The sequence below is a fragment of the Xyrauchen texanus genome, chromosome 17 (assembly GCF_025860055.1).
Source record: "Xyrauchen texanus isolate HMW12.3.18 chromosome 17, RBS_HiC_50CHRs, whole genome shotgun sequence".
Lineage (NCBI taxonomy): Eukaryota > Metazoa > Chordata > Actinopteri > Cypriniformes > Catostomidae > Xyrauchen > Xyrauchen texanus.
The window spans coordinates 21623618-21649735 of record NC_068292.1 but is presented as its reverse complement, the minus strand read 5'-3'; the positions used below and the strand labels follow the sequence as shown (position 1 = coordinate 21649735).

General features: G+C 37.2%; 1 protein-coding gene across 1 annotated transcript; it reads left to right on the top strand.

Moving 5' to 3' along the window:
- Positions 1 to 1445: 1445 nt before the first annotated feature.
- Positions 1446 to 25346, top strand: gsk3ab (glycogen synthase kinase 3 alpha b). The gene is made up of 10 exons (XM_052147591.1): positions 1446 to 1866; positions 2879 to 3066; positions 15659 to 15742; positions 15904 to 16014; positions 16139 to 16269; positions 18496 to 18700; positions 18786 to 18881; positions 19115 to 19301; positions 22613 to 22690; positions 23226 to 25346. The coding sequence occupies exons 1-10, from the start codon at positions 1692 to 1694 to the stop codon at positions 23291 to 23293; spliced, it is 1323 nt and encodes a 440-aa protein (XP_052003551.1). The 5' UTR covers positions 1446 to 1691; the 3' UTR covers positions 23294 to 25346.
- The last annotated feature ends 772 nt before the right edge of the window (positions 25347 to 26118 follow it).

Sequence of the window (26118 nt, the reverse complement as noted above, 5' to 3'; positions counted from 1 at the left end):
TTAAGTGCTATTAATAATAATATTTATAATTAAAAGGGAAAATAAAATGTAAACTATATTGATTAATCATAAAATTAGAATAATTTATACTATTAATGATGCAATTATATTGATATGTTAATGTCAAAAAATATGTTTTTTTCATATTTAAAGTGTTAATCATCTTATTTTCACTGTTAATATTTGTATGTAAAGAGAAAATGTTAAATTTAATTAAAATATACCTGTATTTGTATAGTGCTTTCACAATAAATATTGTCTCAAAGCAGCTTTACTGAGAATATGGGCTTAAAACCCCCAGTGAGCAAGAAAAAGGTTTAAGAAATATTTATATATCACAAATATATAAACGTATATAACTTTGGCTGTAAATAGAACAAAATAATCATGATTAAACTCATGATTTCCAACCAGTCTTTAGAAAGATGAATGAAAGATGATAATTCTTAAGAAATGTTGGGATAAATAATTTAAACCATCCTTTCAAGTTAGAATTGCACACACAATACATTAAGTATACATTAATAAACTGTTTGCTTAAAAACACCATGTCCATACAATTATTATTATTATAGGATGATAAATATATAGGATATGTTATCTTCCCGTTTTACGTGTAACAATGACTGTACCTACTACTTCAGCCACCTTGAGAACTTGGCAGTACAACACTGCAGATGTTGTTAACCATTGGATGACAAATCGCTTCCTATGCGCATCATTTGTAAGCAGCTTTAGATAAAAGCATATGCTAAATTACTAAATGTAAAAACTCAAACCCAATTCAAATGGTGAAATTTAAAGATTGCAAAGCTCTGGTTCCACTATAGCGCAGAAGAAAGAGACAGATAATGATTTTTTTTTTTGTTTTTGTTGATTAAGTGCAATTAGCGTGTGTTGGTTAAGTGCTCGCCGAACCGATGCTTTCAGCTGGTTCTTAAATGTTGAGGTGATATCAGCAGATCGTGTAGTATTGAGCTGTATTAGCTCAGCGACTGAGGGTTCTTGATGATCTCTCAATATACACAGTAGGCCTACCTATTGAACCCCCCATCTATTTGTACACCACAGTTTTTATTAAAAACTTGAACAAAAAATACTAAGTATTATGTGTTGTGAAAATCGTTATATTCACAATCGGCTCTTCACACAAAATATTGTACTCACAGACCAAATTTATGACTAGATAGTGCCATATCATGCACAATGGGTGAATTGATAATGTCATACAAACAAATAGTATCAGGTATAGATGCATTTATTTTTCATAACGGAAAATGCTACTGAATAATATTATTTTCCTGCAATGTTTTGTATCATAGACTAATCTGCAATTGTATATGACACAACACTTTTAATCTATTGTCGAATTAATGCGTTGTTTAACTTTTACTGTAGTAATTGTATGTCATGTCATGGGTTGGTTGTGTAACGAATAGCTTGTTATAATGCATGATCTTTTGACAACGGTTTGAAATACATTACCCAGAAAACAATGCGCGCAGAGCGTCAGCTCCAGTTGCCAGCCACACAGAAGAGGAGGCGCACAACCTTAACGATACTAGAGTCCAGAAATCTTTATTTTTATTTTTTTATTTTACGATTATTGTTGTTTAAATTGACATCCCTTACGCACCTGGGATAGTCTACCAACGCACTTTACACCCGCTCTCGCACACTCGCAACCCGAAATGAGCGGCAGCGGGCGGCCCAGGACAAGCTCGTTTGCTGAGCCTCCGGGGGTTCCGGGAGCCGCTGCAGCCGTAGCCGGATCAGCCGTCGCAGGTGGAAGCTCTTCAGGAAAGTCGGGGGGCGCGCAGGCCTCTGGCGGGAGTTCGTCTGCTTTCGGAAACTTAAAGCTGGGCAGTGAGTATCATTCAAGGACATCTCACGAAAATCAGAACGAATGTGATATTAGTAAACTAGTAAATCCTAAAGTACTGGACTTGTAGTGTGTTTTTCATTCATATGTCTGGTTATTTTTCTTTGATCGTGTTAACCTACTTTAGGCGGCTAGCTGGCTAAGCTAACTGGAGCTTGTTTTTGTAGACGGATCAAGGGCTTTGATTACAAATAAACTACATTAGCTCGACAATCCAGCATGAGAGCAAGTGTTAAACACATATGTTGTGATAGAAAACCGTGTGTCGAATTTAAGTCCTTATAAGACCATATTGTGGACTGCTTTAAATATGATCCGATGTTGGCTGGACGTCGTTCTGTTCTTCAAGATATTAACAAAGCTCAGTTAGCCGTGTCCGGCAACATCTCATAGATTGTGTCTTCAGTTCTGCATATGCCTTCAATCATTTCTTTTTGTACGGCTCTGGACGGTTTTAACAGCATCATATTTGTCTTTTATGGTTCTTAGACTGTACAAGTTAGACATTAAGCATATATAAAGAGGGCAGACATGTTGGCACCACATAGTCGATGTAATGTAAAGCAAAAAAATGATTACAAATCATGATTACACTGCAAAACAAATCCCATTACCCCATGCTAATTGTGTAGTCTCCTAACACGCATGTATTATATGTTTTCATTCATCATTTCATTTAAAATATATTAGGTCACATTAATGACCATTTATACCATTTAGATTTGTGGCTTGTACACTACAGTGAAAATCAGTGGTTTCCCCAGAAGCAGAAACCTCTTTATTTGAAACTTTATAAATGATTCCCAGCGGTTGCATTGCTGGCACTTGTTTGAATCTCTTCACTGTGCTGACTGTTAGAGTTCCATGGGTAGGATTGATGGGTTTTACTACTAGGAATGAGGCAATCCAGTGGATGGACGTATATAATTGTAATGATTATAAACAGTGAATAAACAGTAGTTACAATGGACCAATCTTGTTTTGTTGTGTCTGTAGGGGATAGTGGGAAGGTGACAACGGTAGTAGCCACGCCAGGACAGGGTCCTGACCGCCCTCAGGAAGTCTCATACACGGACATCAAGGTGATCGGGAATGGTTCATTTGGGGTGGTGTACCAGGCTCGACTTATCGACAGCCAGGAGATGGTGGCTATAAAGAAGGTGCTTCAGGATAAGCGGTTTAAGGTATGATGGATGAAAAAACTGCATAAATGCAAACTAATGTTAATGTCTTAATAAGCACCCTGATATAATTGGTAGGCCCTGCTCACACAAAATACCACTTTCCAAGTCCAAAACTAAAGGTTGTTTCTTGTAATTCTCCAAGCATGTTAAATAGGGCTGCTATGATTTGTCACAAAAATAAAAAAATATTATATTGTAGTCAAAAGTGCCAGTTCTTCAGTTCCAAGTCAGTACAAAAATAAAAAAGATGTCACGATTACCAATACAGTACAGAGAACTGGCTTAATTTGATAACCGCACGCTTTCTGATTGACACATGACAGCTTTCAAATGCTCCCACGCTTATTTGAGCGTGTGTTCTGTTACTCCTTTTACACTGAAATGGACAATTAATCAAATCAAATCGTGATATGTCTTCAAGTAATTATTAAACTGCGAAAGGCTGCAATCTTAGTCTGTATGAGCTACATGCTTTAATGAATGTGCGAAGCAGACTGCTCATACATTGGAAACTCCACAGACATTGAGAATCATTCGTGTTGTATGAGATGACAAAATAGCACTACACCACTGTGAACCGCGCAGCACATGAAGACTAAATATTCAAATAATCGCAGCATTTGCACTTTTACTATCACACTGGGCTATGTAGCGAGCTGTTTATCCATCAGAAGAAGTGAAGCTTCTGTCAAAATCATACGTGAAAATAAAAGCTCACGTCAATGCATGATTATGTAATATTCACTGTAGTAATATTAATAATAAATAAAATTTATTAATAATATTAATATATAAAATGAAGCAATATATCACAGGCAAAAGTGCTGTTGTACTGAATAAGCATTTGTTAAAAGTGCAATGGAATGTTGAAAAGATTTTGTTTTATTTTTTACTTATTGAAAGTTTTAAGAATGAATTTGATTAGACACCATTTTGATGATGAAATTTATTTAAACTTTAAACATGGGATTCTGGGAAAATAAAGAGAAAAAAGAAAAGAGGATTTGTGAAAAAAAGAAAACCGATTTCAGTTGGACTCTACTAAGTTAACATGTATTTCTTTTAATTTATTATTTACTTTAAAATGTAACTTCAAATAGGCCAAAGGAACATGTTATATAGCACATTACCATATTAGCATACACTCACCTAAAGGATTATTAGGAACACCTGTTCAATTTCTCATTAATGCAATTATCTAATCAACCAATCACATGGCAGTTGCTTCAATGCATTTAGGGGTGTGGTCCTGGTCAAGACAATCTCCTGAATTCCAAACTGAATATCAGAATGGGAAAGAAAGGTGATTTAAGCAATTTTGAGCGTGGCATGGTTGTTGGTGCCAGACGGGCCGGTCCGAGTATTTCACAATCTGCTCAGTTACTGGGATTTTCACGCACAACCATTTCTAGGGTTTACAAAGAATGGTGTGAAAAGGGAAAAACATCCAGTATGCGGCAGTCCTGTGGGCGAAAATGCCTTGTTGATGCTAGAGGTCAGAGGAGAATGGGCCGACTGATTCAAGCTGATTGAAGAGCAACTTTGCCTGAAATAACCACTCGTTACAAGCGAGGTATGCAGCAAAGCATTTGTGAAGCCACAACCTTGAGGCGGATGGGCTACAACAGCAGAAGACCCCACCGGGTACCACTCATCTCCACTACAAATAGGAAAAAGAGGCTACAATTTGCAAAAGCTCACCAAAATTGAACAGTTGAAGACTGGAAAATGTTGCCTGGTCTGATGAGTCTCGATTTCTGTTGAGACATTCAGATGGTAGAGTCAGAATTTGGCGTAAACAGAATGAGAACATGGATCCATCATGCGTTGTTACCACTGTGCAGGCTGGTGGTGGTGGTGTAATGGTGTGGGGGATGTTTTCTTGGCACACTTTAGGCCCCTTAGTGCCAATTGGGCATCGTTTAAATGCCACGGCCTACCTGAGCATTGTTTCTGACCATGTCCATCCCTTTATGGCCACCATGTACCCATCCTTTGATGGCTACTTCCAGCAGGATAATGCACCATGTCACAAAGCTCGAATCATTTCAAATTGGTTTCTTGAACATGACAATGAGTTCACTGTACTAAAATGGCCCCCACAGTCACCAGATCTCAACCCAATAGAGCATATTTGGGATGTGGTGGAACGAGAGCTTCGTGCCCTGGATGTGCATCCCACAAATCTCCATCAACTGCAAGATGCTATCCTATCAATATGGGCCAACATTTCTAAAGAATGCTTTCAGCACCTTGTTGAATCAATGCCACGTATAATTAAGGCAGTTCTGAAGGCGAAAGGGGGTCAAACACAGTATTAGTATGGTGTTCCTAATAATCCTTTAGGTGAGTGTATATCGGCAGAGGTGGGTAGTGTAGCCAAAAACTGTACTCAAGTAAAAGTACAATTATTTGAGAAAAATAATTACTGTGCAGTGAGTAACTCGTTACTTTCATAAATGGCATAATGGATGTTTACTCTTATATATACCATTGCATAATACACATTTAACATGTATTACAGAATTATTATTATTATCAGTGGAAATGCGCTCCTCATTCACCATCATGTTGTTCCAAACGCTTATGACTTTCTTCCATGCATCATAATAAGGGGATTTTATGTTGTTAGCCTTTGTCAGAATATTAGCCTTTGTCACCATTTACTTTCAGTGAATGTTTTTTTCTCTATATGTTGAAAGTGAATGGTAACTGTCAGTCCCTAACTTTCTGTCGATCAATTTTGTGTTCGGGATGTTAGGGAAATGATGACAGAATTTTAAATTATGGCTGAGCTGTAACTTTAAAGCGATGGTTCACCCAAAAATTCTCATCATTTACTCAACACCATGCCATCCCATGTGTTTATGACTTCCAATATTTCAGCTCTGTAGGTCAGTACAATGCAAGTGAATGGGTGGTCCAAAAAGCACATAAAGGAATAATAAAAGTAATCTGTACGATTCCAGTAGTTAAATCAATATCTTTAGAAGTGATAAGATAGGTGTGGCTGAGAAAAAGTTCAATATTGAAGTCATTTTTTTACTAGAAATTCTACTCCCAGCCCAGCAGGGGCGATATGTAGAGAAGAATGTGAATCACCAAAAACACAAGAAGTATGTGAAATGATCTGTATCACATCACTTATAAAGATACTGATTTAACCACTGGAGTCTTATGGATTACTTTGTGAGCTTTAACATTTTGACACCCATTCACTTGCATTGTATGGACGAAAGGAGCTAAGAAATTCTTCTAAAAATTTTAATTTAAGTTCAGCAGAAGAAAGAAAGTCATACACATCTGGCATAAGGGTGAGTAAATAATGAGAGAATTTTCATTTTTGGGTGAACTATCCCTTTAAGGGCTCTTTTCAGATCTGTAGGAATTTGTCAATAATTAGAGAGGTTTGGACACCTTTCTAGAAATTATTACAGTGAAAACGTGAACAATATCCCACAGGGATATTACATATAATGCTGAAATATAAACCAAAGCAAGATCATGTTTTATTAATGCCTACTTTCGCTATTACATAGCTTTTAGTTCTTAGTTCAGTGTAGTTACAGTTTTCAGTGTCAAAAGTCTTTAGATCATTAGCTCTGTACACAGTACCGCCGCTCCCTAAATGCTGAGTACGCAGTCTGCTTGGGGCACCACGCACAATGCTATCTGTTCGTGCTCCATTTGTCAATTACACGTTTGGTAGAGCAAGAGGCATTTACATTTAACGTGGATGTTTTACATGGATTTATACAGTTAATCAGCCTAAAGTAGCTGTGATAGTCTCCAGTACACCCACAAGGTAAATGCGTAAATACTGCTCATGACATGCGGGACAAAGTGCACTGATATTGCTGCGCTGATTTAAAAATGCACACTTAAAAACTGAAGTCACAAGAGTGGAGGTCGACCGATTAATCGGCCGATTTTTTGAATTTTTTAACATAATCGGCATCGGCCAATATCCATGCATATCAAGCCGATTATTAGGCAGGCGCATCTTTGGGCAGCCTAGTGTTGTTGTGGAACACGTGTTCGACGCACGCTGCCCCTAGAGTAATTTTCCAGCAGAGTGAACAGACCTCATCCAGTGCCTAAGGAAGGAGCTAAGTTCCTTGGAGAAAACAGTAAGGGTTAAATTTGGATAACTTCTTTATATTTAATTAAAAACTTTTGATATGTTACTGCCAACTTCAAGAAAAAAACACGATAGGCGACATGACGTTCGGCTACTTTGGATATTGATAGCGTAGTTGAAGTTGCATTATCACAGCAGAAGGGTGGCTATCATGTCACAATAAGCAAGCAAGGATTTTGCGATTACAGACAGTGAATCTGAGACTTTTATTTGTTCTGTTTGTGTGTCTTATATTTGAGAGGGTTGTCACTCAATGCAGAGAAATATGTAATAAAAAAAGATACCAACGCACTATAGGCTATTGAAGGACTGGCTTTGGTAAGCTCGGACGTTATCGGTTCTGCTGTCGGTACTGGAGAAATTACGAAAATACATTTATTATTGCTATAAAGAGAAAGTTATTTTATCTCGCCAGCCATTTCTATGTATAATAATATGAAACCATTTGCCTGTGATGCAATTTAGCTATTCGCAGTCAGAGAGAGAGAGATAGAGATCTCTCACGCGGTGCTACAGCGAGCAAAACACAGCCCTGCTTAATGAGTGACAGAACTAAACATTCAGACATAGCCTGGTTTAGATCTGTGATTATTAGTCTGATTTTATTTTAGATTTCGCCTTCCAAAGATTATAAAAAAAATATTTATACATAAGCCGCATTCTGTCTAGCACAACTTCCTTCCCTTCACAGCGGTGCACTGACATTTCTCCCTAAAACTCAAACTTAACGTCAGAATCAGCACGATCGGTGATTGTTGTAAAATGCTACTGTTGCTAAATTGCGGGACGCGTTTAATAATAATAAAAAGAGCGCAAGAGATACCGGTCCCAAGGCGGTGCGCTTCGAAACAGACCGCAACGAGACACGCAAAGTATAGGCTACTTTGGGTTTCATGTGCGCGTCTAAACGATCAAATATACACAAAAATATGTCAAAACGACCGGCTTGGAGATTCACTTAAACACAGTGTATGTCTTAAATGGACGTATTTATGGAAATAGTTGGGAGAAAATATGCTGCATCAGGAGCCTATTAGATCTGAACTCGGTCTTAAAGGGGAAGCTGTCTATTAAACGTGACGATTGAGCCATTACTGCGAATCAAACTACAAAAGGCAAAGAGAAAATCACTTACAGCTCTTGAATGAATAACTTCTGCATTAATGAGCATTAATCTATGATAAACTATGCAGTGTTATTTTACAATTGATTACTTTATTAGATTTCTTTTTAGACCACACCTGAACAGTAATGTTAGTAGACCTTACTGAAATTAAATCACTGTGCCTACTGCCTATATAACGTTTATCTTTGTGTAATATATATATATATATATATATAAACAAAAAGAACTGTTAAGAATACCGTTAAAGTACCGGATCAATAAGCCGTATCTGTAAGAGTAGTAATACCATTAAAACCTTAACGATACCATCCCTAGTTATGCCTGTGCTTCTCGTGGATGCTCTGAATATTGGATTACGTGTCTGGATTGCCCTTTAATTAAAGCTGCATTTGGATCTCAACCTTCGTGTCTCAGAGCAGTTTGTAACACCTGCTTTGTTTATTTAATATATTTGTTATACATTATTTATAAAATATGTTTTTACATTATACATTTTTAATTTAAGTCTACAAGTGCAGATTGGTCAAGTGTTCAATAAATGTATTTGTTGAGAAATTTTGTCTATCTTAAGTAATTATTTGTGTTACATTTTATCTTTCAAATAAAAGGTTCAAATAAGAGGTTAAAAACAAGCACATATCGGCCAGATATCGGCCAAAATAAATCGGCAGCAATAATCGGCCATCGACCGACCCGGATTTCAAAAGATCGGCATCGGCCTGAAAAAAACAATATCGGTCGACCTCTACACAAGAGCCCATATTTACAGAATCACCCTTAAAGTGACTATCAGCATGACATAGAAAAGCCTGCGTTATCTTTAAATCCACAACTCACCTCAGCCTGCTGCCTTAAATTGGATCTGCAGCTTTAGTCTTGAAATATCTGCTTGTCTTGGTGTTAATGAAGGCATTGCATGACGGATCTATTCTTTTATCACTGCGGAGCGAAGAAAGTGTTTCATTTTGAAGAGCTTGATGCTGCTGCAGTAATGGACTTGGGTTGAGTGAAAGCTGTTTGATCTTCCGCTGTCATAAAAGTCCCATGCAATAATCTCTCAATAAATTATGCATTTATTTAAATTAAACCCAGTAATGTAATGACAGGAATGCCGCCCATTGTAATGAAGTAAATGTAAAAAAAAAAAAATTAGAAATGTATTGAGTGAGAGTACTAAACTAGTACTCGACTTCTATAATGTTGGTATAGTGTTACCCCTAGATTATTTGTTTTTTAGTAGTGGTGCTGTTGTGCGCGTGTCCACGAGCCCACAACGTCGTACCTGTATTTACACACGTTGAAGGGGAAATATCTTAAAATGACCGTAGAATCATTATGGATGAGTTGTTCATGTTTGCTTTATCATGTATGTGTTTATTTCCTGGGAGACCAGATAGCTGATGGAATAACTCTCAAATAATGAAATGATTCAATGCAGAACATTACTTGCACTATTTTTATTAAACAAAAAAAAATTGTAAACCTATGTTACAGAACATTCACATACAACGATCATCCACAACATTAAAACCACCTGCCTAATATTGTGGAGGCCCCCCTCTTTCCACCAAAACAGCACTAACCCACATCTTAGAATAGCATTCTGATATTATATTCTTCTCACCACAATTGTACAGAGTTATTGGAGTTACCTTAGACTTTGTCAATGACCAGTCTGGCCATTCTCTATTGACCTCTCTCCATCAACAAGGCGTTTCCATCTGCAGAACTGCTGCTCACTGGATGTATTTGGTTTTTGGCACCATTCTGAATAAATTCTAGAGACTGTTGTGTGTGTAAATCACAACCAGATCAGCAGTTTTAGAAATACTCAAACTAGCCCATCTGGCACCAACAATCATCCATGCGATTAGCTAATCAGCCAATCGTCTGGCAGCAGTGCAGTGCATAAAATCATGCTGATACGGGTCAGGAGCTTCAGTTAATGTTCACATCAACCATCAGAATGGGGGAAAAAATTTGATCTCAGTGATTTGGAGCGTGGAATGATTGTTGGTGCCAAATGGGTTGGTTTGATTATTTCTGTAACTGCTGATCTCCTGGGATTTTCACACACAACAGTCTCTAGAATCTTTTAACTTTTTAACCACTCCACAAATTTTCTATGAGCAAACTATAGTTTTGGCAAGTCATTTTGGACATCTACTTTGTGTATGACAAGTCATTTTTCCAACAAATGTTTACAGACAGATTGTTTCACCTTTAATTGACAATCTCAATTCCAGTGGGTCAGAAGTGTACATACACTAAGTTAACTTAAGCAGCTTGGAAAAATCCAGAAAATCATGCCAAGCCTTTGATAAGAGTTGTACTGAATTGGAGGTGTTCCTGTGGATGTTTTTTAAGGCCTACCTTCTCTGTGCCACTTGGCTTGGCATCATGGGGAAAATCAAAAGAAATAATTGTGGACCTCCACAGGTCTGGTTCATCCTAGGGAGCAATTTCCAAATGCTTGAAGGTACCACGTTCATCTGTGCAAACAATAGTACCCAAGTATAAATGCTATGGGACTACATGGCTATCATAACTCTCAGGAAGGAGAAGCATTCTGTCTCCTAGAGATGAACATAGTTTGGTGCAAAAAGTGAAAATCTATCCCAGAATAACAGCAAAAGACCTTGTAAAGATGCTGGAGGAAACGGGTAGACAAGTATCTATATCCACAGTAAAACGAGTCCTATATCGACATAACATGGAAGGCTGCTCAACAAGGAAGAAGCCACTGCTCCAAAACCGCCATAAAAAAGCCAGACTACAGTTTGTAAGTGCTCATGGGGACAAAGATCTTACATTTTAGAGAAATTTCTTCTGGTCTAATGAAACAAAAATGCAATGGTTTGGCCATAATGACCATCGTTATTTTTGGAAGAAAAAGGGTGAGGCTTGCAAGCCGAAAAACACCATCCCAACCATGAAGCATGGGGGTGGTAGCATCATGTTGTGGGGGTGTTTTGCTGCAAGAGTGACTGGTGCATTTCACAAAATAGATGGCATCATGAGGAAGGACAATTATGTGTAATATATTGAAGCAACATTTCAAGACATCAGCCAGGAAGTTAAAGCTCATCGCAAATAGGTCTTCCAAATGGACAATGACCTCAAGCATACCTCCAAAGTTGTGGCAAAATGGCTTAAGGACAACAAAATCAAGGTATTGGAGTGGCCATCACAAAGCCCCAACCTCAATCCAACAGAACATTTGTGGGCAGAACTGATAAAGCATGTGTGAGCAAGGAGGCCTACAAACCTGACTCAGTTACACCAGTTCTGTCTGGTGGAATGGGCTAATATTCCAGCAACTTATTGTGAGAAGCTTGTGGAAGGCTACCCAAAATGTATGACCCAAGTTAAACAGTTGAAAGGCAATGCTACCAAATACTAATAGTGTATGTAAACTTCGGACCCACTGGGAATGTGATGAAAGAAATAAAAGCTGAAATAAAGTAGTGATCCTAACTGATCTAAGAAAGGGAATATTTTCTACGTTTAAATGTCAGGAATTGTGAAAGACTGAGTTTAAATCTATTTTGCTAAGGTGTGTAAACTTCTGACTTCAACAGTATTATCCAGTTTATTGCCTGATATCAAACATCATTCAAACAGAACATACTACACAGGAGGAAAACGTTATACAGGAATACATATTTTTAAATATACAGGAATGTTTGAAGGAAGTACGTCAGCTGCGGGAGTGAAACTCCTCAAATCTCCACATAGATAGATAGTTGCCGTTCTTTCCATTCATCATATTTGCCCTGTTATAGCTCTGTTCAAGGCACTTTCATGGTACAAGGATCTGATTGGGGCTTAGAGTAAAACACACTTCAAAGTTTTTGGCTCATTCTTGACTGGAGAGCCATAGAATGTACAAACAAATCCGTGTAGTGCAAAATGACTTTTGTTTTCCCAAATTAGCAAGACTGCATTTTGTGAACATTTGGCTGTACACTAGCTAGACTACAAAAGCTAAAAGCCACAAAACTCCCAATTTTGATTTCACAGGGTCTTTAATATGCATCTTTTTCCAAATCTGAAGAAGTATTGTTAACTTCTCCTCAGTCCACAAAGATTTGTATATAGTAATTTATTTGTAACAGCCATAAATGTTTTTACATTTTGATATGCACCAGAAGGTCTGAACCCACATGCCTATACGTATGGAAAGTACAGGCAATGCATTCAATGATTTTTGGGAGGCTCTGTAGCACATGCCTTTTCACCTAGTCACCAAACTTTGTACACGTATAGATCTCATCAAGCTGGACAACTTTCACCCTCTTAGTCATAGGCTCTGACCAACAAGAAGTCTGCCATGTTGCATTGTTTGAAAAATGCTTGCTCTGGAATTTGAAATACTCGAAAGGGGATTTATGTGACCGGCACCAAACATGGTCAACATCATGCCAAGACATTGAAGATGCTAAATTGCGAACAGATTTTTGATATTTCAAATGGTGTTGCCATGGCGAGGCTATAAATGAATGCCGAAAAATGAATAAGAGGAAGTGCTCATATCTTTGACGTGCATTGTGCGATGTAGATCAAAATTGAGATTTATATTTGGTATTGGGGGCTGATCACATGGATATGAATATTGTGGGGTACAATCATAGCGCATAGCACCAACTGGAAGTGTACAACTTTTTACAGACGTTGGAATAGCACTCTTATTTTTTTTTTATCAGAACTGCTTCAAAAATATTTATAATAATGTCAAGACAGTATAGATTTTATATTATGCAGGGATTTTTGATATCTTAATTACTGTTGCCATGACAACACATTAAACACTATTATTCCTTTTTATGTAAATTCATATATTTTTTTAGGTAGTTGGCATGCTTGAATTTTTATGATCTTTTGCACACACACGAGAATCATTGGCCATTAGGGCTGGGCAAAGGTTAATTCATGGTCATGTAGAGGGGGCACATCCCTTTTCAGCTACAGTCACCAAACTTTGTACATACTGTATATAGATCTCATCAAGCCAGACAACTTTCACACCACAGATATTAGCTTAGCCCAACAGGAAATCAGCCATTTTGGATTGTTTGAAAATGGCATGCTGTGGAATTTGAAATACTCCTCATAGGGAATTCATCTGACTGGCACCAAACTTTGGCTACATCATGCCAAACATTGAAGATGCTGAAATGTGAACAAATTTTTGATGTCTCAAACGGTGTCTCTATGGCGATGCAATTAAGTGACAAAAAAAATGGGAAGAAAGAATTGTCTCATATCTTCTGTGTGTATCGTGTGATTTACATAAAAATGTACCTGTGTGTTTGGCCTTGTGGGCTGAACACGTTGATGCATCTACTGTGGATCACGGTCATAGCACCACCAACTGGCAGCAGGAAGTGTGGCCCTTACAACAGTCTTCGAAAACATCCATTTACACTAGGGCTGCACAAGTAAGCGAAATGAAATATAAACCGCGATATGACCTTTTGCGATTATTAAATTGCAAAGGTCTGCGATTTAATTAAATAAATAAATGGTCTGCTCCCTTCAAAGTTTTTTGCGCTTCTCAGTCCAGTCTATATTAAGTCAGAACATTGTTACAGTGTTTTCAGAGCGGTTATGTGCTCCACAACTCCCTCTCATGCTTGGAGTAACAGAAGTGCTCTTTTGAGTTCGGTTCCGTTTGCTGACGTGCGCTAAACGCTTATTTACACTAAACTGGCGCGTCCTGCGTGAAGCGTTTTTTTTTATTATTATCTGCGGTAGCAGTATCTCAGTCTCCGTAAGGTACAGGTATCATAATAATATCGCAGAATACAAGATGGGGTATAATTAAAACATCTTTATTAAATGATTGCTGAGCAGACAGCATTAACAGTAACACCTGTAGTCCTCTTCTCCTGTCATTTGTTTACCTCACGAGAGAGCGTGTCGCCCTTATTACACTCCCCGCTGAAACAAGTGAAAGCGGAACTAATATTACCAACATCCAACAAAATGAAAAGGAAGGAACATACATATAATAAATCTATATCAAATATTTAGTTACTATAATATAATGCATTGATAAATTAAATATAATAAAATAATGAATAAAAATAATTCAATTAAATGGTGACAAACTAACCAAAGTTTTACTTTAAATTGAATTACACCAATGGGTTATCAGTTCAACTTCAGTTTAACATTAAGCCTCATTCTTTAGGACCATCTTATATACAGTAAAGAATAGTTTGTGTAAGCCTACTAGTAAGGCCTAGAATAAAGAGTAACATTTATATTTTGTGTATACTGAATTATTCAATCAATCAACATTATTTTTGACAGTAAAAACTAGGCAACAACTATGGTTTTACCAACAGGGAAATGTAATTAACAGTGACATTGAGCATAAAGCTTACATATAACCAGTTTTGACAGAGCTGCTGATAAAAAGTTAAATGATCAGCATCAATTGATTAGATGAAAATTGGAGATCAGGGTTGGATGTTAAAATCCCGATTTGTGCATCCCTAATATTCAAGTTGACGGTTTCAAAAACTAATGATTATGATTAGTGGGCTGAGATCCTGTCACAGAATGGACAAAAACACTTACACGGTGGATGGTAACATTTGGATATGAAGACTTTGTTTCACTGTTTATATATTTATTTGTTTGTGGGTGAACTGAAAAAAGGTCTCAGTTTGGTTCTTTTTAAGAGGGCACAAATGTGAAAACCCCAGTAGCCTTTTTGCAGTTGAACATGTGGAAAACATTACCATCATAATCGCAGTTCAAATCGCAATATATTTAGAAATAATCGCAATATGACTTTTTGTCCAAATTGTACAGCCCTAATTTACACACATCGCTTCAAAATATTTGATGCATTGTTTTACTAAAGTCACCAGGAGGAAATGGGCCCATGGTGCTTGGGCCCGTTGATTGCTGTTTGCAGCTATATTTATACTTGTGTTTCAGTTTGTGTGGAGAGGTCATATATTGCTTACTGCTTTGAGATCACTGAAATGTAACAAGTGTGAACACAGTATAATGAGACCCTCTTGCTCTTGTGCTGGATTTATATTTAATAGACTAAAGACAGAACAGAGTGTGTCCCTCTAATTTGAAGTTGGTAGCGCATGGAAACTATGTTTGCACAAAAATATTTAAATTAATCGTAGTAAATTAATAATTGGTCAAGGCCGTATTGTGATTTCAATTTTGTTTCATTTAACTGCATTCAATTGAAGAACAGTGAGAGACACATTACACTGCCTAACACTTAATATGAGGTAGTTGTTTGATTTCCATGCTTGAATAACATTCACATGTCAATTCTTTCTCTATAGAACCGTGAGCTACAAATAATGAGGAAGTTGGACCACTGTAATATTGTCAGGCTACGCTACTTCTTTTACTCCAGTGGAGAAAAGGTTAGTGTTCTTTCCTCAAATATTTGTACTAATAATGTCAATTATTTCTATTTTCGTACTTTTATTCAATTTTATTTGTCAATTTGAATTTAGTAATTGTAGGATGCTGTCTGTCCCTGTTGACCAATCTAATCTTTAGTCTCTCTCTTCACTCTCATCAGAAAGATGAGGTGTATTTAAATCTGGTGCTTGATTTTGTACCAGAAACTGTGTACAGAGTGGCACGCCACTTCAACAAGTCCAAGACCACCATCCCTGTTATCTATGTCAAAGTAAGTCTCTGTGTTATGGTGACTGCTGCCACTGTGCCCATTTATATGTGCATGCACAATAAAAAAGAACACTTTATCTCCTCCCCTGTCTTGCCCTTTACTCACGTTTCTCTCTTTCTCTCAGGTGTATATGTATCAGTTATTTCGCAGCCTGGCGTATATTCATTCCCAAGGTGTCTGCCACAGAGACATCAAACCTCAGAATCTGCTGGTGGACCCAGACACGGCTGTACTCAAACTGTGTGACTTTGGCAGGTGAGTCTCAGTCAGAGTCTGTGTACTTATCAGAAATAAGTACAAACATACAATAGTATAAATCAGCTGATATTCATAATTCTTTCATTATCGGCATCGGGTGATAAATTTGTACAATTGCCGATTGGTTTCATAAGGCCACCAGGGCACAGAGAATTGCCCATTTGCCTGTGAAGGAGTGTCTGAGACATGTAAACGACCAATCACTGTTCGTTTGTTGTTACATGCCATCGTGATACTACAATAATAGACCAGCGTTTAACACTGTTCACATATCAGAGCCACGATGCGTTAAAGTGCTTGCCTGTTTCCTTCTCAATCTCTCTTCTCAACAGTTCCCTGTATCTCTTAACTGTCTTGTCTAATGATATAAAGGAAAAATCAATAAAACTTCTATCATATGCTGTCTGCATATATGTGGATATCTCATTTAAACAGATGTACAGTAGTTCACAAATCTCATGAAAATCCAGCGTTTTCTTCCCATCCAGCACTCCTCTAATATCGTTCTCTGAAATGTGTAGACCATCAGCCAGAATCAAAAACTTCAGGATAAGGATAAAATGTTCCTCCTAAAAATTCACATATCATGATGCTCAGTCAGTGAAAATCAAAGCAGGTGATCCACGGTGTTTAAATTCTCAGCAGATTGCTGCTGCTCTCACTGGATCCGAACAAGTGCGTGAGTGTATCTTATGTATGATTGGTTTGTTTGGGTCTTTTATGAGAAAATGCTATTGGTAATGTAAAAATGCCTTCCAATTTCTTCATGCAGAAATAAATTACAAAAAGTTATGACTAAACCAAAATCTACTGTTTAAAATGCAATTTATTTTTGTTTGTTTTAAATATAATGAAATATAATAAAAGTTTATAAAAATAACTTGTATAAGTTTTGTGTAAAAAAAATTGTAAATATAGTGATAAATAAGATTGATTAATTTTTTTTAGCAATTTTATATTTGTTATTTACTATATTAAATTGTGTGAAATATCGGCCACCCTGGATATCGCATCGGCTATTAAAAGCCTTATACCCATATAGGTCGACCACTATTAAACAATATATTTATTGATACAGATCAATGTACCGGATCCATCTATGCGATTTAAAAAAATGTTTTTATGTGAACTTAAATACAGATTCAGTGGTTACTCTTATATACAGTATTTTTCTGCAAGAAGCTTTGTGTGTTATGGGGATAGTTCACCCAATAATGAAAATTCTTTGATCATTTATTTGCCCTCAAACCATCCCAGATGTGTATGATTTATTCTTCTGCAGAACACATCAAGATTTTATAAGAATATCTTAGCTCGGTTGATCTATTCAATGAAAGTGAATGGGGACCAGAACTTTGAAGGTCTAAAAAGTACATAAAGACAGCATAAAAGTAATCCGTATGACTCCATACAACTCATTTTGAAATAAACTAGTGAGTGGGTTGCCCGAACAAATAATTAGGCTGCTTTCTGGTACACCTGACCCTGATCAGACTTGTTTTTACAGGGCCTTTACACATTGTAAAGTACAAAAAAAAGCTAGTCTGACTACAATCGAGTGGAGCCAGGGTTTTTAGAAGCATTTTTATACATTAAACTTTTTTTAACTTTTTGTTTTTTTTACATTTTTATGCATTTGGCAGACGCTTTTATCCAAAGCGACTTACAGTGCATTTATTACATGGACAATCCCCCCAAAGCAACCTGGAGTTAAGTGCCTTGCTCAAGTACACAATGGTGGTGACTGTAGGGATAGAACCAGCGACCTTCTGATTAACAGTTATGTGTTTAGCCCACTACGTCACCACCACTAACTTGACACAGCATTTGAAAAACACAATGCTCATAGTGCAAGTTGCACAAAAAATACAGCGCAATAGCCAAAGACGTCTACATGTGTATGGCTGTAGCGGCAGTGCTTTAAAGTATATTTTGTTATAGATGAAACTTCTTCGAAATAGACACTACCAGTAAACCACTAACACTAAAAATATTAAAACTAAAACTGGTCGACTAGTCAACCATCATGGCCTATCCCTAGTAACTACATGGCTTTAAACAAAACAATGGGACGAAGACCCACCCGTTTTGGTGTGTACTTATTTATGTGAACAAATACACCACTGCATAAACCCAAATTCCTGTATTTTAAAATTTGTGTTTCTGTTTGTGAATTATTTGACAATTTTCCCATTTGTAACTCTCATATTTAAATTTTCACAGTGCAAAGCAGTTAGTTCGTGGTGAGCCCAACGTGTCGTACATCTGTTCCCGGTATTACCGTGCTCCTGAACTAATATTTGGAGCCACAGATTACACATCCAACATCGATATCTGGTCAGCTGGCTGTGTGTTAGCTGAGCTGCTACTGGGGCAACCAATCTTCCCTGGTGACAGTGGAGTGGACCAGCTAGTGGAGATAATCAAGGTGATGCCTTTTTTATGAGTATGCATAGACAATAAGTAAAGTGTGAGCTGCTTGTGAGTCTTTATTTTTTGTCTGTCAACTGCAGGTTTTGGGGACCCCCACAAGAGAACAGATCCGAGAGATGAACCCCAACTACACAGAGTTTAAATTCCCACAGATTAAAGCTCACCCTTGGACAAAGGTAATGCACACCTGTTTTAACAACAATGAATCACACAGAAAGCACTGCATCTTACAGAAAGAAACAATTTTACAGCAGTGTTATTATCACTACTGAAAACTCAAATTTGTTTTTCCAGAAAGTTCAGTGGAATGTAGATTCATCCATTGTTTCAAACTTAAAAATTATGCTATAGATGAAAGCTGGTCATGTTTAAAATGGTCAATTGTGCATTCTCTCTGTGTTTGTGTTAGGTGTTTAAACCGAGGACCCCTCCTGAAGCCATCTCATTGTGTTCTCGTCTTTTGGAGTACACACCAGTGACACGGCTCTCACCGCTGGAGGCCTGTGCACATGCCTTTTTTGATGAGCTGCGCCAACCCAATGCCCGTCTGCCTAATGGCCGAGAACTTCCCCAAATTTTCAACTTCAGCCCTGTGGGTAAGTTGAACTGGGAGAACTGCCACTTCTCCTCAGCTTCAACCCTGTTGGATGAATAATGCTCACACGCTCTTTCTTCGTCTTGGTCTCTAAAACTCACATCAGAGAAACTGTTGCAGTTTAGTACATAGTGGCTGTCTCAAAATCTAGTGAGCTGACAAAAGGCTAATGCCTACATTGATGCCTGTCTACATGTCTATAACAGCATTTGAATCCAAAATGGAATCTTACGAGTGACTGATTTGAAGATCTTTATAAGTAGCAAGTTTGTTAACAACTGATCGCACAGCATGTAGATAGCAGGGACAAGAGAAAAATAATTTTACTTGCCTGACCGGACAAGTATCCTGAGTTTTGTGATATTGCCTAGGCCTTTGCCTTTTATTACAAACTTATTGACTAATTACCACAGGTTTCACATTCATAATGCGGAGAATTCCCACATACATTTATTCATGTTAACATATACAGAAGTTGAGAATTTGTAAACAACAACACAGATGTGCAAATCAAATTAATAATTGTATCTTTCTATCATAATATCAGAGTGAGTAATCAGTGCTACTGCATTTCTCTCTCTGTCTCTTGCTGCCTTCCACAGCTCATTGGACACGTTTCGAGTTTAGTGTGAGCATGCAGAGTGCTTTCACATATTTTCTAAACTTTTGTACACTAGGGCTGCAACTAGCGATTATTAGAACGATTATTTGACTATTCTGTGATTATTGCAATGATTAATCATTAGCTCTTAACAGATTATTCTGCTTGTGCCTGACTTAAAAGGTTGTATTAAATGTGCTTACTAACAATAAAGAGGACAAAAAAAACTTTTAAAATACCTCTAAATGACATTCACAGAATTAAAGGGGGAAAATACTTTTTATTAAGTTTAATTCAGTAAAGACATTCATTGTACAAAACTTGTTATCAAGTGTTTTTGTCTTGTATTCCATTAAAAATTGTCTAAAAATCCTTAAAACAAGATAAATTTACTTGAGAAGCAACATATAAGATATTTAGACTTGCTTTAAGAGGAAGTATCTTAAATATATGTGTATTTTGTATTTGTGTATTTTTTTTCACTTGATTATACTTCTGCGAGTGCAGTAAATACAAAATATACATATATTCATGATCTATTCTCTAAAAGCAAGTCTAAATATCTTATATGCTGCTTCTCAGGTGAATGCATCTTTTTCAAAGGATTTTTAGATATTTTAAAAATATTTGTATTTTTAATATTATATTCAACAGTCTCAGATAAAAAAAAATTTCTTCTGCAGTATAGTTCCTAAAGTAAATGTAAATTGTTTTAAATTAGTTTTATATATTAATTATTGCAAAACAAGCCAAAACAAATCAAACGTATTTTGTTGCAGTGTATAATGGGGCGAAGACTTCCTCTCTCACCTTTCTGTTCACTTCAATCCATCTTTAACTCACAAAAAACAAACTCTCTCTTATTAATAAAGCTGCATATTGATAATTCACGATAAGAAATGCACAATGACCTATATTATGATTAAATAAGTCACGAGCCATCACGTTATAATCTAGCTTTAACAAGTTTGGGCTTGAGGGAAGAGCGTCCTCGCAATCAGCCGGGTGCAGTTTTGATCTCCCCCCCTTAGAGTGGGACATTTGCGCAACTCATAGAAGAGGTGCTGACTGCACAGAGAAATACCAGTTTCGGAGTTTGTAGTTAATTACTTGACCTGTTTCCTCATTATTTGAACTTTAATAAAGCTATAAAGATATAAATAAGAGTGCTTCTGTATTTACTTATTTTGTATTTTTGTATAATTGCCATGTACTTTTGGATCTACATCACCTGAAGCTGTTTGGAAAGTTTAGAGTGCATCTGGATTGTGAGCTGTGTAAATCTTCCTCTCCTCAATCAGACGCGAACTGCAGTGCTGCTCTCACGTATCATTAGAGTTTAATGTGATCTCTTGTTATGTTAAATGAGATCAAACGACTATTCGACAATGAATTTTTTTGACAACTAATCGTTTCAGCCCTAATGTACACTGCCTGGCCTAAAAAAGTTACATACTCTATTTAGTTGGACCGCCTTTAGCTTTGATTATGGTGCGCATTCGTCGTAGCATTGTTTCGAAAACATTATGTGATGTCACGTTTACTTCTGTCCAGAGTTGCATTAATTAAAACTCTTTCACAATTTGAGCCCGTTGAATCTTGGCATTGTCGTCCTGGAGTATGCGCGTGCCATCAGGGAACAAAAATCCATTTATGGGATAACCTGGTCATTTCAGTACATTCAGGTAGTCAGCTGACTTCATTTTATTGCCACATAACATTGCTGAGCCTAGACATGACCAACTGAAGCAACACCAGATCATAACACTGCTTCCAGAGGCTTGTACAGTGGGCTGTATGCATTATGGGTGCATCGTTTCATGCAATTCGCTTCTTACCCCGACGCATACATTGCTTTGGAATAAGGTAAGTCTGGACTCATCAGACCACATGACCCTTTTCCATTGCTCCACATTTCAATGTTTATGCTCCCTAGCAAGTGATTTCAGCAATCTCTGTGGTTTTCTTTGCTTGATGCAGGCCAATCTGAAACACAGTAACATCTTTTCCACGACCACAGCATACATCTTCTGACGTGGTTGTTGAAGCTACACTGCATCAGTTAGGGTTAAAAGAATTGTTAATTCTTGTTAATTTAACATACAAATGGGTTCATACCATACCTCTGGAAGCAAGCAATGTGAATACACTATCGCTCCTGTTTATGAAAAACGAAGCTGACTATAATGCAAGTGCATGACATTGGAGATGTCTAGTTGTGCCTCATCAGAGCGTGCGGATAATATTACAGCACCTTTGATAAGAAAGGCAGAAATAGCAAAAATGCTTTGTGTAAAATACTACCAGAACTACTGACATTCTGACATTTTTTGGACAGAACTAGAAGTTATTCAGGCATACATTTAAAACTTAGGATATAAATAGCTAAATTTTATATATACAGTGGATATGCAATGTTAATATAACGTCTAAATCTGCATAATATCAGTGTGGGCTCACAAAGCATACTTAAAACATATCCGTGTGTTTATGGTTGGGCATGCACCTACACACACACACACACACACACACACACACCTCAGCTATTGGTGGAGATCTTGGAGGTTGGACATCTCTGATATAATCTAAAATACTCTGATAATAGTTCTGCTATATGCAGTTTGAAACCAGGAAAAGCTCACTAGGATTTGAGACAACCAAAACTTAAAAGCAGGTATTGACAATTAACCTCTGTCTCTCTCCCCCTGCAGAGCTGTCTATCCAACCACAGTTGAACTCCATTCTCATTCCTCCCCATGCTCGCTCGCAGACGTCACCTGCCTCACACGGTACTGATCACAATGGCTTTTCACACTTACATGCTCGCTGAATCTATTCATTTGGATGGTTCTTGTAAATTAACCATCAAAATAGATGATTCATTGATTCGCTTGCATGTAGCATTGGGAAGTTTGTTCAGACAATTCATGAACTACTTTAAAATAAATGATTAATCAATTACCAGTAAGTAATTGAGTTTCTTGGCAGAAGTCACTGCAACTTCTTCTTTTTTTTTTTAAGTAAAAAAAATATGGTTAATTGCTGCTGTTTATTACTTTTTTCAACACCATTATACAAAATAGGGGTTTTCTATTGTTATTAGTGGTATTTATTATACATTTATGTTCACGTTAACGTCACCCAAATTGAGAGCTTATTTTTGTGTGCCAGATAAATATTGTTCTGATTGGGAAGCTGGTTTCATAGTGGCTTCCCCTACACTACTGGATAATCATGTGTCTGTATGTCTTACACACCATCACGCTCTCTTTTCTTGAGTGAAGTATTATAATTCTGTATTTGTGTGTGTGTTTGTCTCCACAGAGGGCAGTGGTTCAGACGGTCCAGCCCAGTCTAGCTCAGCACCGGGGCCCCTGAGCAACAACACCTAAATGTTCCCTTGGCATTACTGCTGTTACCATCCCTCTCTCCTCATCCCTTCTCTCTCATTCCTCTCTCCATCCCAACAACAGCTCCAAACAGTCTCTCTTGCACACTCGTGGACACACACACACACACACACACACACACACACCCACCACCTAGTGTTGTGCAGTCATGTTCTCCCGTATGGTCCAAGTGTGTAATGCTCAATCATCAGAGGAGATAATGAGGTTGACTAAATTCAGTATGCCACTCAGCTCAGGACTCTTAAGTCTGCTTCTGCTGTGAGCTGATAATTATCTTCAAAATTCATTATCTTTAGGTATGAAGACTGGGTAGGGCTTGTTAGGGTGTCATTGCCCTCTAGTGGCAGGATGAGCACTGCACAGTTACTGCTCTTTCTGCCTGTGGAAACCATCTATTTGATGACATTTTAAAAAATTGATATTCAATATTGTGCTAGTTTAATCCTTTAAATTTGTTTTTGCTCTTAAACTTTGATGAATTTTAGCTTGCTTTATGCGTTCTTGAACAAAACCAAGGACTGTGATGTGTTTTATGAAGCAGTAAGTGTGAGATGTCAGTGTTTGTAAAAACAGACAGAAATGAGCAAAGTACAAGTTGAGTGTCTTAATACTTGTGTATGTCAGCTGGGGTTTTAAGTAATCATTGCACACACTGTTTTGTTTTTATTTATTTTAAGGAGGTATTTGCATAAGCTGAGACAGGGTTATCTTTTTTTATTATTATTTTTTATTTAGTTTCAACATAAAACCTGATACTTTTACTCTTATTTTTGTGCATGTACACATTCATAAACGCACACAGAGGTCAATTCCATCAGTAGTTGTGTTAGTGATTCTATTTTGATACAATTCTGGATTATGGAATTGTGTGAGAGCGTGTTTATGCACATTGCTGTGCCCATGTGTGTATAAAAGTGTTTGTGGAACTTTAAATGGACAGAGATCAATGAGCCCATATGCTTGCACAGAGAGAGAGAGAGAGAGAGAGAGACAGACAGACACGGGATATCATTCATCCCACTTACAGGACTGAATCAGAAACACTTTCACAAATGGAGCTGTTTGTCTTGCCCCCTTCCATCCCTCCTCTTCCTCTTCTCTCATTGCTAATATGTAAATGCCATGTACCATTTATTTTGTTATTTTTGTTATTGTTATTCTGTTGTCCTCGTAATTAGATTTTTCCCTAGTGGAGTAGTGCTGGTAAAAACAGAAACCAGCCTTTCTCTTTCACTCTATGCGTCTTTCGCGCTCTTTCTCTATCCCTTCACCATTCAACTGTATATAACATTTCATCCCGCTTCTCCCTGTGTGTAGGGAGGAAGACAAAACTGAACAAAATGTTGTTTTTACCTGATATCTCTGTGTTTTTTTTTTCTCTCTCTCACTCTCTCTCTCTCTCTCTCTCTCCTTGCCACCTGCCTTCCCTCTCCTCATCAGTGTTTGTTCTGATCATTTTATTTATTGTATTGCTGTCTGATTCAGCAGACTGTTTTTTTTTTTAACAGTCTGATGGGGAGGGGTTTTGTGTGTGATTCCATTGGTGTAACGTTCATATCTCGGTCTCTGGAATATTGTCTGCTTGAATGTTCTGGAAAGGGCAGGTTCACACTACCACACACAGGCTGCTCGGCCCATCAGCGAAAAGATGAACGGTTAAAGGGAGAAAGAGAGAGGGAGAGATAAACAATGTTTTTGTTTGTTGGTATAAATAATAAACTCATTAATAAAGTTACAAATTCATCTCTGGGGCGAATTGTTTATTTATATATGCTGTGTGGTAGAATTCTGAATTCTTAATGAATTATTAAATATCATATGAAATAAATGTTCATGAATCTCACACAGGGGTTTTCTAATACATCCTTCAAAATACTAATGTTAAGTGGTGCATGCTAAAGCAAAAAAAATAAAAAATCACTTATTTCCTAAGCATTAAAAGAATAGTTCACCAAAAATGAAAATTCTCTAATTTACTCTCCTTGATGCCGTTCCAGATGTGCATGACTTTTTCATGTGCAGAACACAGATTTTTAGAAGAATATTTCTGCTCTGAAGGTCCTCACAATGCAAGTGAATGGTGACCAAAACTTTGAAGCTCCAAAAGCACATAATGGCAGCATAAAAATAATCTAAGATTTAAGTGGTTTAATCCATGTCTTCTGATTGTTCTGAAACGATATGATAGGTGTGGTTGAGTACAAACCAATGTTTAAGTCCCTTTTTTACTGTTAATTTTAACTTTCTTATTCTTTTGTTTTTGATGATTCGCAATCTTTGTGCTTATCACCACCTACTGGGCAGGGAGGAGAATTTATAATAAAAAAGGACCAAAATGTTGATCAACTTCTCGCCCACACCTATCATATCACTTAAGATGACAGATTATACCACTTGAGTCTTTTATGCGGCCTTTGTGTATTTAGAGCTTCAAAGTTTTGTTCACCATTCACGTTTTATATGGACCTACAGAGCTGAAATATTTTTCTGAAAATCTCCATTTGTGTTCTGTAAAAGAAAGAAAACATACACATCTGCGATGGAATGAGGGTGAGTAAATGACAGATTTTTCATTTTTGGGTGAACTATCCATTTAAAATTAAAATATAGATTTAAATTTGGTGTGTAATCCATCCAGCACAGTTTGTTCTACAGATATGAATGACATGTCAAGTCATGCATGTGGCTTGTTCTGGACAGTGTGCCATTACTTTAACTCATCAAACTTTTTACTGGGTGCCAGAATAGAGTTGGTGGTAGGCCCTATACTCTTTTATTGTATAAAAAATGCAGCATTTTTTCTTTCC